This window comes from Myxocyprinus asiaticus, chromosome 8 (genome assembly GCF_019703515.2).
Source record: "Myxocyprinus asiaticus isolate MX2 ecotype Aquarium Trade chromosome 8, UBuf_Myxa_2, whole genome shotgun sequence".
Taxonomy (NCBI): Eukaryota; Metazoa; Chordata; class Actinopteri; order Cypriniformes; family Catostomidae; genus Myxocyprinus; species Myxocyprinus asiaticus.
In genome coordinates this window covers 47,321,873-47,339,128 of record NC_059351.1, presented here as the reverse complement: position 1 = coordinate 47,339,128, position 17,256 = coordinate 47,321,873, and the positions used below count along the sequence as shown (strand labels likewise).

The 17,256-nt window shown below is 37.6% G+C and overlaps 1 protein-coding gene across 1 annotated transcript; it reads right to left on the bottom strand.

Moving 5' to 3' along the window:
* Nucleotides 1–5: 5 nt before the first annotated feature.
* Nucleotides 6–16,905, bottom strand: LOC127444788 (protein RRP5 homolog). Its single transcript, XM_051704335.1, is given in 10 exon segments — nt 6–1,096; nt 2,570–2,735; nt 3,008–3,093; nt 3,095–3,153; nt 3,657–3,738; nt 9,123–9,178; nt 9,288–9,443; nt 11,629–11,718; nt 11,803–11,887; nt 16,772–16,905. Coding segments are annotated over 10 exon segments (1,086 nt in total). The 3' UTR covers nt 6–924.
* Nucleotides 16,906–17,256: the final 351 nt, after the last annotated feature.

The following is a 17,256-nucleotide window of genomic DNA, read 5'->3' as shown; positions in this document are numbered from 1 at the left end:
ACACATAATAGCAGCTGACACTGAACTTTCACAGCAGTTTAGGTAGGACATTTTTTTATTTTGAATGTTGCAACTTTATTAATTCACATCACTTCGAAGCAAAATGTGCTTAAAAAAAATAAAGATTTTCCCAAGTCACAAAATTTACCCCAAAACAAAATATGCTTTTTTATTTTTTTTTAATAATCAGAAAATGCATCATAATATTTTAGGCTTGGGACTCTTAAGGTTAAACCTGTAAATAAAGCTTTAAAATTAAGAAAAATATACAACAACAAAAATAATTGTAATGCTGTCATTAAAGCAAAATAAGACATTCTTTTTATTCATGTTAATTTTACAATTAAAATTTTCACTCAAATTATGCTGACAGAATATATATATATATATTTTATGTGGACAACTTTAAACGGCAGAATATTTATTACAAATTGTGAATGTCTCTCATTGCAGCAATCTTTTTTTTTCATTTTTTTTTTTTAGTCTGAATAGAATCATTTATCGGAAAAGGAAAACGATGAGTACTTAAAGACTTCTTTTTGACCTGATATCTGATGGAAAGTCTTCAATAGTTTAAAATAATCTTTTAAGCCTCTCTACAATAAGACACAAATGAAAAATGTAGGATCATATTTTCTCTATCCAATAGCCTTGCATTATGTATATAAACACTGATTGGTAGAGACTATTTACTATCCATTCATTCACAGTCATTTTATCGCAAGATAACTACTTCAGGAAATCTGTCCAAGAGTTCTGAAACACACCAAGCGACAACGCTGTGCATCTCCGGACATATATATTTAGCCAAAGGTACAAAATGAGGCAAAGAAACAGAATGGTGAAAATTTATTTTAGGTTCGTTCATCATAATGCATCCCACATTCTGAATTTAATGATAATGTAAAATGTTAGATTCTGGTTCTAGCTGGCGTCTTCTGCTCCTTTGGACTCCACGTATACCAGAGCTTTCTGTTTGACTGCCTGGATGCTTTCAGGTGTGCCGCTCTTCTTCTCGTACTCAAGGTAACGCTTAAAGAAAAACTTGATCATATTCACAGACACGCTCAGGTGGATCACACGATCAAACAGCTCTCTGAGGGGAACAGGAGAATAGTGTGGATTAAATCTTGTGTCAGTCTGAATTCAATCTAGATTTGAGTCAGACTTTACATGATTCTTAGATTATATTCTAGTCCACAAGTAACAACTGGTTACTTGTAAAACTGGTTTGTTGTAAAAAAAAAAAAAAAAAAAGCAGCTTTATCTGATTATACAGGATCTAATATAATAGGTTAATATTAGAGGTAAACCGATATATCGGTTTTACCGATTAATCGGTGCAGATAGTTGCTTTTTGGAACTATTTTTATCGGCAAAAATCTATGGCGATAGTTGCAGATTTTTAATTATTTTGTCATTTCAAAATAAGACTTCCCAGTGTGTTTCGGGCTTTTTTATTCTTAAAAGTCCCGCGTTATGCACCAAATCTTCATTTTTTTCTGGTTATTTTGGTTGAACAATATACTGCATCTGGGATTTTTTTCATTTAGGACTCTTTGTCTGTTCCCGTTATAGTAAGGAAAGAATAAGACATTTTCTGACATTCTATAAATCAGTTTTAAAAACTACCAGCTAATCAGTTATCTGTCTTTCCCACCACCTTAGTTATCGGTATCAGCAAAATCCACTATCGGCCAACCTCTAGTTAGTATCATTTAAGAATTTATTGTATGGACTCTATAGTAAAATCCTCAAACTCCTTTTCAGTGTTGGGGTGTACTTAAATAAAAGAAGTGACGCTACTAAATTAGCTGCATTTATCAGTAGCGTGGCAATAGTTCAGCTATTTTCACGATAGTGTATCTTTTCCAGTTAAACACTGAATTGTCCAACGAGTGGCGCTGTAGCAAATGCAGCAGTGGAGCTGAGGGAATAATCAAACGCGCTAACCTAAACCATCCACGATTTTGTAGCGTTGGTAACTCAGATTCATTTTAGTGAGTCAGTTCTTTGGGATGGTTCATGTAAATGAACTAGTTCACATAAATGATTCACTGATTCACTCAAGCTCTGCGCAGCCTTAAAAGGACTTTGTTTCATTTTTGTAGCAAATTATTTAGTATATTGTTGCCATTTATCACTTTAATTAGTTTCAGTTATAAAAAAATAGGGTGTTTTCTAGTTTATCTAGTTTATGTATATCAAGTATAAATCAGTTCAATTTAATGTTATCACCCTGTTGAACCATTACGAAAATGAACCATGGTTTTACTATAGTAATATTGCAGTAACCATAGTTAATTTTGTGCTTCCTTTGGTTGAATATATAACAGATCAATCATCTGATTGTTACACTGTATATCTAAAACTATTTTCTTCTTTAAATAGCTTCAACGCACTAAGCTACTTTTTGTTAGAAGCTTGTACCTAACTACTTTTTTTAAAATAGTAGCTTGAGTGTAGTTAAACTACTTAGCTTGTGGTTCAGTAAGATACAGTTTCAAAGTAGCTTCCCCAACACTGCTCATTTCCACTTATACTAGTATGAGCCAACAATTGTGCTTACCTCACATCCTTCTGAGAGCCGTGCTTCACCATCAGATCTATAAACACTGACCAGAAGTCTGTGTGTTTGGGGTAAGTGCTCAGGACCATGTTAAACATGGATTTGGCTTTCTCAGTATTCCCGTACTGAAACTCCAAATGGGCAAATTTGCCAATCAAGTCTACATCTGGAAAAGAACGCATGAGCTGCTGATAGACTATCTTGAGGTGTTGCCGTAGGCATTATGCTCTATAGATGAGATCATTTCAGGTACCGGCAATAGAGCCTGAATATCATTTTAATTGTTTTTCTTTAAAATACCCCCCCCCCCCCCAAAAAAAAAAAATATATATATATATATTCTTGATCATTATTTATCTAAAGTTAAGTGAGACGGCATTATACACATAAACACTGAAAACATGTGAAAGGCAAGAATGATATGTAGTTGGCACTTACGTTCTTTATTGGACAGACTCTGCAGCGCCCTCTGTAGAAGGGCATTGGCAGTGTTGCTTTGGCCCTGTCGAAGCAGGAAGGCGGCGATAAACAGCTTTCTCCTGCCTGAAGCGTTTCACCATGCTTCTATAAAGATTCTCTGCCTCCTACACACACTCACAGACCAAAAAATACCAACATAAAGTTTAGTTTTGGTCAATATTAGTGTGTTTTCTTCATTATCCCTTTGGTTGATATTGGAAGCCGATAATATGAGGGCTTATTTTATTTAAATTTAAACAGTATAATTATTTTCTATTGCAGGTTTCAGAATAAATAGTTAAATAGTTTGACATCTTTTATACGACACATTAATGTTCTGAGGTCTGACATTTTGCAAGTAAACTCTCAAAATATCCTCACTTTACAGCATTTCTTTTTTTACAAGTGCCTTAGACTTTTGCACAGTACCGTATAACACAAAACTAACTATCCTGTAATCAGTATTGGCCAGAATTGTCTTTATAAGGGCAGCTCTACTAACAACCAAACTGATCTCAAGTCATTAGGGAATAATTATCTCTTTGATCTTGTCTGACTTGGTGTAAATGTCGGCCAGCTGTTGGTACACAGGCTGAGGTTTACAGTACTGAATAGCCCGTTCAAAGACCTTCTGCAAACTCTCTTCTGTGCCATACATGTTCTCCAGATTGAGCATGGCCACCCACACGTTCAGCTTCTCTTTTCCCTCTCTAAAAACAATTAAGTTAACAGGTTAACTTTCTAATTAAGTTCCCACCCTTTTGACCATTAAAATTCCATTAATTTTCTAGGACTTCACTGGATAAAGATTTTTAAAGGGATAGTTTACCCAAAAATGAAAATTCTCTCATTTACTCATCCCATCCCAGATGCTTAACTTACTTTCTTCTGCAAAACACAAACTAAGATATTTAGAAGAATATTTCAGCTCTGTAGGTCCATACAATGCATGTGAATATTGATCAGACCTTTGTAGCTCCAAAAATCTACAAAAGTAATCCATGTGACTCCAGTGAGTAAATCCATATCTTCAGAAGCAATATAATATAATAGTGAGGAACAGATCAAAATAATACTAAAATCTCACTTTTAACTTTTACATCTGAAAGTCACATGTGGTGCCTGTTGTGTATAGGCTCACTTTCAGATGTGAAAGTGAAACTTAAAGTGGAGATTTAGTAAGAAGTGGAGATTGAGTAAAAAAAGGACTTAAATATTGTTCTGTTTCTCACTCACACCTCAATATTGCTTGTGAAAATATGAATTTAACCACTGGAGTCATATGGATTACTTTTGTTTCCTTTATTTGATTTTTGGAGCTACAAAGGTCTGATCACCATTCCCTTGCATTGTATGGACATACAGAACTGAGATACTCTTCTAAAAATCTTCATTTGTTTTCAGCAGAATAAAGAAAGTCACACACATATGGGATGGGATGAGGGTGAGTAAATGATAATAGAATTTTCATTTTGGGGTGAACTATCCCTTTAAAAAATCATTTTGATTCAGACTGATTTACTAATGAATACTTCAGACTCATTTGTGAACTGTTTCGACCAACTAATTGAAAAGAACACTTGCAGGAAGAATTATCTAAAAAATCAGACATCACTACGGCTTGCGAGCAGTTTACTCTACACAAAAGGCAATTCGCAATATACATTATCATTACTTTTCCATGACTTTTAAGATTTTATCAATTTCCATGACTTTTCCAGGCTTGGAAACAGGGTTCCCACCCTTTTTGACCAATGAAATGAGTTGACTTTTCCACAACCTTTCTTTGACCGCTGTGTCTTGCGCAGGAGCACCACGTTTTTATAAACGCTGTGTAAGGTTAAAATGAACAGCAACTTTAAAGATGTCCCTCAAGACACTGGTGTTCTGTTCATCTGCAATACCTTGCAAAAAAAAAAAAAAAGAGTAAAACTAGAAAAATTTACATTCACTATAGAAATTTCCATTACTTTTCCAAGCCTAGAAATGCTGTTCCCACTCTTTTTGACCAATGAAATTCAACGACTTTTCCATTACCTTTCCAATTGTTAGTGATCACTGTATACAGGTTTTTAATAATCATTTTAATTCAGACCAATTGGCAAATGAATCATGCAGACTGACTTGTGAGCTGTTTTATCCCATCGATTGACTCAAAAAAACGATTCTCTAACAATTCTCTTTCAGGGTTCCCACTCTTTTCAAGGCACAATTTTCCAGGACATTTCCAGGATATTTTATGTGCCACGTGGTTGTAATATTTAAACAGGAGGCCATCAAAGTTGTGGTTATTGTCTTATTCGCCATTTTAATTAAATTTCATCAAAATGGTGTCTAATCAATTGAACTTTAATCAAATGAAAATATAATTATTTTAATTAATTAGATTTTTCAACATAACATTGCATTATTTTTTTCAAATGCAGTGCTTTTCTACAAAATCCTCACAGCATAATCCGAAACAACACTGAAAATATTTTTCTCAAATGAAGTGCTGCACAACAGAACATCACAGATGTGACATATTGCTTCAATACAGTATTTTATTATTATCTTACTGGATGAAACATGATCTTTTTCCTATTTCATGGATCCATTTAAATAATAATAATAATTATGTAAGGGATAATGTACAGTCAGCCGGTTGTTATCGCACAATAAACGCCGACAGGTTGATCAGGACCCCGTTGCGAAGCGTAATCCGGTATGTGGTAACAGTGGTATAAGCAGACTCTGGTCACTGAATTATTGAAAAATAATGTACACACTGAGGTGTAAAGGCCGTATTACATGCTACCACCTCTGGGTGTGGATTCGTTTTCTAGAAAGAAAACTGCAGTCTGACTTGTCGTCGTTGTCTACAGTTAACAACTCAAGTGTTTTTGTAGTTAACACTACAGCAGTGTTGGAACAATAAAAAATTGCAATATATCAATACTTGTACATGTGACAAAAATCTTGTCAGTTTTATTTCACTTAAATATTTTCCAGGACAAATAATTATTTTCCAGGACATTTAGGCATTTCCAAATATTCCATGACTTTTCCATGACAGGAAAACTGCACTGCAAAATTGCAGGTTTTCCAGGATGAGTGTGAACCCTGTCTTTTAGGTGTCATTCACACTGAATGTGTTTTTTCAAAACACGCTTTGACCATTGTGCAGCACCAAGCAGTTTTTTCAGCATTTCCTGCAGTAGCGCAAAAGAACAGCAACTTTTAAAAACGCGTCTCGAGACACCTGCTATCTGTTCTATCCTTTGCGCTGCATCCAGATTTTTTAGCGCAAGGAGGTGTTCGGTCTGAACAGTCCCTTTGGCTATTTTACTTTACATAATGGAAGGGGCTCCATAACAAAACAGCGATATAGCCTTAAAAGTGGCAAACCAGAGAGAGTCGCGTGGCACCATGCGGGGGTCGGACGTGTGAACGGCGAGCTCTGCGCACTTTGCTAGTTTTTTCTACTTTGCATTCTTTAACAGAACTTGTCCTGCGATGGTCCGTGATAAACTTTCATATGATAAAAACATACTTAAAATTCAACAAAGGACACTAGAATGGCTTCATTCAAAATGACAATATTGTGTATGTGCTCCAAGAGATTTTTACCTCACAAATATGCCTTTATCCACAATACACTTGACATATAGTGCATCTGGAAAGTATTCACAGCACTTCACTTTTTCCACATTTTGTTACGTTACAGCCTTATTCCAAAATTGATTAAATTCATTATTTTCCTCAAAATTCTACAAACAATACCCCATAATGACAATGTGAAAGAAGTTTGTTTGAAATCTTTGCAAATGTATAAAAAAAATAAAATAAAAAAAAAATCACATGTACATAAGTATTCACAACCTTTGCTCAATACTTTGTTGAAGCACCTTTGGCACCAATTACAGCCTCAAGTCTTTTTGAGTATGATGCTACAAGTTTGGCACACCTATTTTTGGGCAGTTTCTCCCATTCTTCTTTGCAGGACCTCTCAAGCTCCATCAGGTTGGATGGGGAACGTCGGTACACAGCCATTTTCAGATCTCTCCAGAGATGTTCAATCGGGTTAAAGTCTGGGCTCTGGCTGGGCCACTCAAGGACATTCACAGAGTTGTCCCGTAGCCACTCCTTTGTTATCCTGGCTGTGTGCTTAGGGTCGTTGTCCTGTTGGAAGAAGAACCTTCGCCCCAGTCTGAGGTCCAGAGCACTCTGGAGCAGGTTTTCATCAAGGATGTCTCTGTACATTGCTGCATTCATCTTTCCCTCGATCCTGACTAGTCTCCCAGTTCCTGCCGCTGAAAAACATCCCCACAGCATGATGCTGCCACCACCATGCTTCACTGTAGGGATGGTATTGGCCAGGTGATGAGCGGTGCCTGGTTTCCTCCAGGCATGACGCTTGCCATTCAGGCCAAATAGTTCAATTTTTGTTTCTCATGGTCTGAGAGTCCTTCAGGTGCCTTTTGGCAAACTCCAGGCGGGCTGTCATGTGCCTTTTACTGAGGAGTGGCTTCCGTCTGGCCACTCTACCATACAGGCCTGATTGGTGGAGTGCTGCAGAGATGGTTGTTCTTCTGGAAGGTTCTCCTCTCTCCACAGAGAAATGCTGGAGCTCTGTCAGAGTGACCATCGGGTTCTTGGTCACCTCCCTGACTAAGGCCCTTCTCCCCCGATCGCATAGTTTGGCCGGGCGGCCAGCTCTAGGAAGAGTCCTGGTGGTTCCAAACTTCTTCCATTTACGGATGATGGAGGCCACTGTGCTCATTGGGACCTGCAATGCTGCAGAAATTTTTCTGTACCATTTCCCCAGATCTGTGCCTCGATACAATCCTGTCTCGGAGGTCTACAGACAATTCCTTGGACTTCATGGCTTGGTTTGTGCTCTGACATGCACTGTTAACTGTGGGACCTTATATAGACAGGTGTGTGCCTTTCCAAATCATGTCCAATCAACTGAATTTACCACAGGTGGACTCCAATCAAGTTGTAGAAACATCTCAAGGATGATCAGTGGAAACAGGATGCACCTGAACTCAATTTTGAGTGTCATGGCAAAGGCTGTGAATACTTATGTACATGTGATTTTTTTCGTTTTTTATTTTTAATACATTTGCAAAGATTTCAAACAAGCTTTTTTCACGTTGTCATTATGGGGTATTGTTTGTAGAATTTTGAGGAAAATAATGAATTTAATCAATTTTGGAATAAGGCTGTAACATAACAAAATGTGGAAAAAGTGAAGTGCTGTGAATACTTTCCGGATGCACTCTATCCTTTGATAATCTGACCCTCCTTTATGTCAGAAATGGATTGAATTTCTGGGTCTGTAACTTTCTCTTGTTGGCCCTTATGCATCCTTCAAATACAGAATAAAAACTGTTGTGCGTTTGGCATTTGCAAGTTAGATTTCCAAGTGACAGAAAACACTATCTTAGGTTGACCAGATGGCCATGATAAATAAAATATAGATTAAAGATGTGGACTAGTGGGGAATGTGCATGCTTGGACATGTTGCATGGTGGCACTTATATGCAGGTGACCAGAGTTCGAATCCAGCCAGGTGTGGTTTAAGTGAACATTTGTATCAATTTAAAACAACTTGTAAAGGAGCAAAAAGGAGACAAAAACAAAAAAGGAGATTAAAAAATGTTTTTTTTAAATGACTTTGATACGTCTGATCTTTGGACACACTACAACGAGCCAAACCTAAACTACAACTCTAGTTTTGAGCTTGAAATCCAACACAAAGCAAATGTTTTGCTGACCTGAGGTCATCTTGAGGATTTTCCTTTAATGTTTTTAAGATAGCTGGTAATGCAGGTTACATATTTTAAAATTCGACTTGTCGGGGGTTGCCTAAATTACTTATTGACCAATCGGTTTTAAGGAAACCCTGTATAATTATGCTGGATTCGAGTTCACCTCAGCAAGAAAATGGCAAAAAATGCAGGAAGATTTTGATTTAGAAAATGTTAACTATTTTTAACTTAACATGTCATCTTAAAAAACAACAACACTTGTAGTAGGAAGTTAAAGAAACAGTGTGAGAATCTACATCAAGTTTGACTTTATTTTGATATGACACTTGTTTGTGTACCTGGAGGGACACAAGGACACATTGCATTTTCCATCTTCTTCCCGATAACACAGCACCTGAAAAACGACAAACACACACATTTAAACCTGTGCAATCACAAACTTCCCACTTTAAAAAAAGGACACAAATGTCTAACTCATGCTCAGCTGAGACTCACCGGATGACTTGGTTCTCTTTGTAGGGCTCCAGTGGATTGTCTGTGTATGAATCCAAAAGATCCATTACCGACGCAAAACCCAAATTCCCAAATGGGAGTTTAAGCAGCAGTCCCTTGGGCTCGACTTTCCAAACCATCGCCATGGTGACCGATCCTTGCTCCAGCTTGTACAGCAACGGCAACACACAGGAAATGCTAAAGAGACCCGAGGGAGGACTGCAATGTGCGTCATGATGGAAAAAAGTGACAAACTGCAGCATGACTCAGTGCTTGTAATAACAAGATAAAAGGGAACACATATGGTTGCGTGAGCTGGAAAATTTTTCAATTTTGTGTTACAGTGTATCATAATAAGTTTAGATAAATCTACAATTATTACCTGTGAGTGAAAGGGAAAGTCGAAGAGGCTTTTTCGAACTTATCCTAACAACATTTGCAGAAAAGGTCTGTCCAGGTTTGAAAAGTGTCTGTGGGTGATTAGCTTGCTGTGGGAAAACAAATAATTGTAAGTTGTTATTGTCTGGTAATCAACTAACCTTGGAATACACACATTTAAAGCTGAAGTGTGTATTTTTTCCTACGTTAACATGCATTTTCGCATCCAGCTATGTAGAAATGACTAAGCTCAGGCATGAAACTCCACATGGTGTAAGCTGATAGGTCCCTTGACGTGTAATCAGGTAGCTAATCAACTTGTGTACTCTCTTTGCCTAATATTTAATTTTGCTCAGTTTGCAAGTAAGTCGGTTTCACTGTAGCGTACAGCAAGAGTTTTCTGTGAAACCCTCCTCCACCCCAGCTGCACATGGCTAGATCTGCTGCATCATGAATGTATTTATGTTTAATAGTGCCGCAGCATGTCATACTTGCTTGATGTAGCATATCTTGTAGGTCTAACTGTGCAGCAACAGCAGCATGTCCACAAGCTTAACTCAGTATGTATGTGTATGTAAGTCTCAATACTTGCTCTGCAGAAGTTGTGCGGATCTATTCTGCCAAGACAAAAATCCTATCAATTATTCATACCCACATATGCTAAATCTTTCTGAGAGCTGTCATGACTAAACTATAAGTAAGCCATTCGTAGTAGGGATAGGTCAGCATGGTCGACTAGCCATCAACAACAGAATACTGCGCAACAGTGCCCGCCCACTTTTTCTTGGTTCCAGAAGTATTTTCACATTCAATTCATCCATAGGGATTCCATAAAATCATTCATAAGAGTCATAAAAGCCATGATCCAAACCAACTAGCTTCATGGTCAATCACAACATTACAAACTTTGTGAGATTTTTCAAATGCTTTTTTGCTTCAAAGACATTTTTCATTAAGGCATGAACTATAGAAGCATTGCGAATTACCTCATTTAAAAACAATCTAAAAACAATGAAAAAATTTAAACTACTGATAAAAAAATAAATAAAAAAAAACTGTGCATTTCAAGTGTATTGCAATCAGTACATAACTGCTTTGAGAGTGTAGTGAGACTGACTCGTTTGCGTCATTCGCAGTGCATCATGGGAGTAGGCAGTTGCTGCTGAGCTCTTTTGGCACACTTTGTTGCAATTCTCTGACTGGTGAAACCTTCTCTTCAGAATCATGGGTAGTGTATTTCTTCACCACAAATTCCACTATTAATGCATAAAAAAAAAAAAAAATCTACTTAAAATAAACAGACTGATGGCTTCAATAGAAGCATATACCATCGATTAACAACCTCGGAGCTCATGGGCAGGTCTGTCTTAAAAGGTTTATAAGTTACTGTTAATAATCAATTCCCAAATGGAAAAAAAATATGGGATTTTTTACTTCAGGAACCAGACTGTTTCGGTCTATAGTTGATTAGTGAGTTCCACTAGTTGATTTAGATTTTCTCTTATTTCCTTCTAATTATTATATGTTTGGGGCCTATGTTTTAATTAGCATGCTGTCCTTTAGCTTTTAGACATTGCATGGTAAACCCTCTTGGAAATGTTGCGTCTTTAAACGTATCCCTTTTAAAACATGTAAAAAATGTATAGCCATATAAATTACACATATAACGAAATTTTTATGACAGAATGTCAAGTTATTGTACACCAACTAGATTTTGAAAACATGTCATTTTGCACACCTCTTATTCGTAGGTTGCTTTCACAAACAGCCCACCACAGCAACATTGGCCCAACCAATGGCATGAGTTTGGGGCTGGACTATCTGTTAGGCCAAATAACAGCAGATGGGGGAGTGTTCAAGAAACCAGCTCGAAACAGTAATTATTATGCAATTCCGTTTGGGGACACTATTGGTGCTGAAGTGACACACTTCAGCTTTAAGGAGTGTTTGAGTAACATTTAGATCAGCACTCACCACAGGTTTGGCAATCATGGCCAACATCTCAACAGTCCCCATGATGTTGTGCTTCACACGTACTTCTAAGCATTTCAGTTCTTTGACGTACTGAAGTAAAAGGCAAAAAATTACAGACACAGCTTTTTAGCAGTTTGAGATAACATTTCCTTTCTCTGTGATTATGACTGTTACCTTTAAAGGGAAGCATACGACATCGTCTCCAGGTTTGTAATTTTTCAGCTTGTCAACTGACTGCCTTTCAATATCGTTTACTTTTCTGAGGAAGAAAGAGTTAAATTTTGCAGTCCGAATGTATTTCAAAACAATTAACAGGAAACATGTACATCTTTTTACAATATTTAAATAAACCCACTGTCTCATGAGGAGGCACTTCAAACCCAAGTAAAGACCTTAAAGGAATAGTCCACCCAAAAATTTAAATTCTCATTTACTCACCCTCATGCCATCCCAGATGTGTATGACTCTCTTTCTTCAGCAGAAAGCAAATGAAGATTTTTAGAAGAATATTTCAGCTCTGTAGGTCCATACAAAACAAGTGAATGGTGATCAAAACTTTGAAGCTCCAAAAAGCACATAAAGGCAGCATAAAATTAATCCTTACAACTCCTGTGGTTTAATCCATGTCTTCTGAAGCGATCCAAATGATTTTGTGTGAGAACAGACCAAAATATAATTCCTTTTTCACAATAAATCTTGACATCAGTAGTTTCCTTGGCGATCGTGATTTCAAGCTCGTTTACACTTCCTAGCACCATCTAGCGTTCTGTGCATGTGTCAAGCACTAGGAAGTGTAATCGAGCTTGAAATCATGATCGTGCCAAGAGACTGCGATGGCAAGATGTACAGTAAAAGAGGTGTTACATTTTGGTCAATTCTCACCCAAAACCAACTAGATCACTTCAGAAGACATGGATTACACTTCTGGAGTCTTATGGAATACCTTTATGTGCTTCTTGGAGCTTTAAAGTTTGGTCACCGTTAACTTGCATAGTGAGGACCTACAGAGCAGAGATATTTTTTCTAAAAATATTCATTTGTGTTCAGCAGATGAAAGAAAGTCATACACATCTGGGATGGCATGAGTAATTTTCATTTTTGGTTGAACTATTCCTTTAATAATGGTGTTTTCTTAGAAACAATATCACTTTTATTGATCAAACTAAAGATTTAGGGCTTAAACATCACCTTTTTTTTTACATCTCTTACAAAAATTAAAATATAGCTGCAAGCACCAATGACAGGCCCAAGCACAACTGGTCCATTTCCACCCAGTGGCTTTCGGAAAACAATGCAAGGTGGGCACGTGCATTTGGCATTTGACATTATCCTAAACAATTTTGAAGCAATTTGAGTAAATATAAGAGGACTATTTTAAAGTCCGTTGTAAGAGCCACACTTCCTTCTGCCAGTTGGTGGCGTGATGACCGTGACCCAAAATAGTCACAACCATGTGATTAGCCCCCAAGACGAAACATAAATCTCAATCTTGATCTAAATCACACATTGCACAAAGAAGATACGGGACACTTCCTGTTTCCCATTTTCCGCCATTAATTGAATGCATCGCCATGGCAACACTGTTCGATATATCCAAAATCTGTTCAAAATTTAGCATCTTCAATGTCTCTGCATAATGTTGTCTAAATGTGGTGACAGTCTCATGAATCCCCTAGGAGGAGTATTTAAAAGTTCAGAGACAGCAATATAATTTTTTTTTTTAATTAAATAAAATAAAAAAATCAGACTTCTTGTTGGGTGGAGCTAATAACTATAATTAAGAAAGTTGTCTGACTTGATGAGAACTATATATGTACCAATTTTGGTGACTGTAGGTGAAAATCGGGGTGCTACAGAGGCTGTCTTACCCATTTTAAACCTGTTAACTGTCACTGGCCAACAGATGGGCCGTATGAGTGTTAAATTAAAGCTTAAAAACTCAACTTTCATCTTCTGCAGTCTATTTTGCAATTAGAACATTACAGTGGAAAATATATTTTAAAATGTTAAAAGAGTGCATTTGTAAAACATGCGACATGTGAGTGACAGTAGGCTACTTATGTTTCATGTTCTCTGCTTATGATCCAATCCAATGATTGAAGAAAAAACAGCATGCATTTCATTAGGCACATTTGAAGGAAAAACAGCATGCATTTCATTAGGCACGTTTGAGATGAGCAAGTTCTGCGCAGAACCGATCACCAGTGATCACCGACAGGTGCATGCCAGTTAGAAATCTGTCTGACTTGCTGTGATATCATGACACGTATGTCAAAAATACTCCCGCGAGAGCGAGGCGGCCACAGTTGTAGCAGGCAGGCGGCCCAGTTGCTTTTTCTGAGTTGCACGAACTGCAAGCACGATGGGAAATTACTTGCTGACGACACAGCTTAATGCTCATTGTCTTAAACAACCGTGATGTTTTGTTCTCTTTTAAAATGTTTGATTTTTTATCTCTAATATCATGTTTTTATGTATATAAATTATATTTGAATATTCCCAACATTCTGACAGTGTAATCTCTGTATGGGATATGTGATTGGTATCATATTTCTGAAATATCTAAAATACATGTCTTTATTAAACTAAAAGCAACAGAATTTAAATTGCATCCACTTTATTAACAACAAAGCACTTGAACGTAAATAATGCGATATCTGCCTTTGATCTCGTAGCTGTTGATCCACTACGAGAAGTGAGTAGTGAATCCCCAAAGAGGAGTAGAAAATGCTTTAAGTCAGTAGTTTTGACTGCACCCAGCAGATAAACAATTTCCATAAATACATTTGATTGAATAAGACGCAATAAAATTCAGTCAGCCAAAAGTTGCTGGTTCATGTTTTGGAAAAAAGTGTAACTGAACTATGTCCAGACAAGCTTAAACATGCGGCTCTGGTCCGAAAGTGGACCATGGATAGCTTGACGACCACCGATGCTGTTGTTGCACGTGTTGTTAAACTCATCACTGAGTTTTGCACAGAGAGGGCTCGGATGTTCACCGCCGTGATTTTATCAAAATCATTTGGAAGGTCAGATAAAAGTGATTGGCTGACCTCATCAAATCACTGACTTACATTAAATAAAGACATTACATCCTACTGGGAGACTCTGAGAAGTGGTGGTATGCAAGAAAAACTGCCGGTGCTCTGATAATCTGTGCTACTTGCTCAGGATGTGCTACCAGTTTCTACCATTGCTACCATTCAATTTGATGGATTTTGTTATGAAATTGAACTGCGTACATCTTTAAAAAAAGGCTAAAATATTTTTTTTGAGTGCACAAAAAAGAAGACCTAAAATGCAGCACAGGTATATCTGCATTAGGACTCAAATGATTTAGAGTATTGTTTTCTGTACAGATTCACTCAAATAAATCAGATTTCCCAACACTATATTTATAATAGTTGACATATTAGGAGAGCGGGTTTAATGATTGCCTCAGTATGTTCTATGAGTGTACATACTGTATGTGAGGCCTGTTTCCATGTTCCTGCTTCATATAATTTAGATTTTAGCATTGGAGTCATAAAACTGATTGTGTGAGAATACAATACTCTGTGATAATTAATTGTAAATGTACAGGTGCATCTCAATAAATTAGAATGTCGTGGAAAAGTTCATTTATTTCAGTAATTCAACTCAAATTGTGAAACTCGTGTATTAAATAAATTCAATGCACACAGACTGAAGTAGTTTAAGTCTTTGGTTCTTTTAATTGTGATGATTTTGGCTCACATTTAACAAAAACCCACCAATTCACTATCTCAAAAAATTAGAATACATCACAAGACCAATAAAAAAAAACATTTTTAGTGAATTGTTGGCCTTCTGGAAAGTATGTTCATTTACTGTATATGTACTCAATACTTGGTAGGGGCTCCTTTTGCTTTAATTACTGCCTCAATTCAGCGTGGCATGGAGGTGATCAGTTTGTGGCACTGCTGAGGTGGTATGGAAGCCCAGGTTTCTTTGACAGTGGCCTTCAGCTCATCTGCATTTTTTGGTCTCTTGTTTCTCATTTTCCTCTTGACAGTACCCCATAGATTCTCTATGGGGTTCAGGTCTGGTGAGTTTGCTGGCCAGTCATGCACACCAACACCATGGTCCTTTAACCAACTTTTGGTGCTTTTGGCAGTGTGGGCAGGTGCCAAATCCTGCTGGAAAATGAAATCAGCATCTTTAAAAAGCTGGTCAGCAGAAGGAAGCATGAAGTGCTCCAAAATTCCTTGGTAAACGGGTGCAGTGACTTTGGTTTTCAAAAAACACAATGGACCAACACCAGCAGATGACATTGCACCCCAAATCATCACAGACTGTGGAAACTTAACACTGGACTTCAAGCAACTTGGGCTATGAGCTTCTCCACCCTTCTTCCAGACTCTAGGACCTTGGTTTCCAAATGAAATACAAAACTTGCTCTCATCTGAAAAGAGGACTTTGGACCACTGGGCAACAGTCCAGTTCTTCTTCTCCTTAGCCCAGGTAAGACGCCTCTGACGTTGTCTGTGGTTCAGGAGTGGCTTAACAAGAGGAATACGACAACTGTAGCCAAATTCCTTGACATGTCTGTGTGTGGTGGCTCTTGATGCCTTGACCCCAGCCTCAGTCCATTCCTTCTGAAGTTCACCCAAATTCTTGAATCGATTTTGCTTGACAATCATAAGGCTGCGGTTCTCTCGGTTGGTTGTGCATCTTTTTCTTCCACACTTTTTCCTTCCACTCAACTTTCTGTTAACATGCTTGGATACAGCACTCTGAATGTTTGTGGCTTACCCTCCTTGTGAAGGGTGTCAATGATTGTCTTCTGGACAACTGTCAGATCAGCAGTCTTCCCCATGATTGTGTAGCCTAGTGAACCAAACTGAGAGACCATTTTGAAGGCTCAGGAAACCTTTGCAGGTGTTTTGAGTTGATTAGCTGATTGGCATGTCACCATATTCAAATTTTTTGAGATAGTGAATTGGTGGGTTTTTGTTAAATGTGAGCCAAAATCATCACAATTAAAAGAACCAAAGACTTAAACTACTTCAGTCTGTGTACACTGAATTTATTTAATACACGAGTTTCACAATTTGAGTTGAATTACTGAAATAAATGAACTTTTCCACGACATTCTAATTTATTGAGATGCACCTGTATTTACTTGTGACCACGAACTGTGCGCCCTCCGATCACTCTGGCTTTGACCTTAGTCTTGACAATCACGGGTGACTCCTCAATCTCGGATACATGGATACTGTCTCCGGTCCCGGATGGCAATGTCACGAGCAAGCCCATGGGCTTCACCTTGATTTTGACTCATCACTTTCCCAATTCTGTGATGTGTTGAACCTTTGCCGTTTGATCTGGTCAGCTCAGGTTTGGCTTTCAGGTCCTGGTATGCAACGAGAGGAAGTCCTTCTAACTCCTCACTGCTCAGGTCCACCACGGTCACACTCAGGCAGTAACCAACGGAGAACCTCTCCAACACATGGCAGTAGATGTCATTTACGTCAGTCAATATGGGAATGATGGTCAGGTGACCAGTGTTGCCCAATAAAATGCCCTTTTCCAACTGAAGAAAACAAAAAGAACACCACAAATTTCATAAAAAAATATGTATACGAGAACCCTAACGGGAGTTCATAT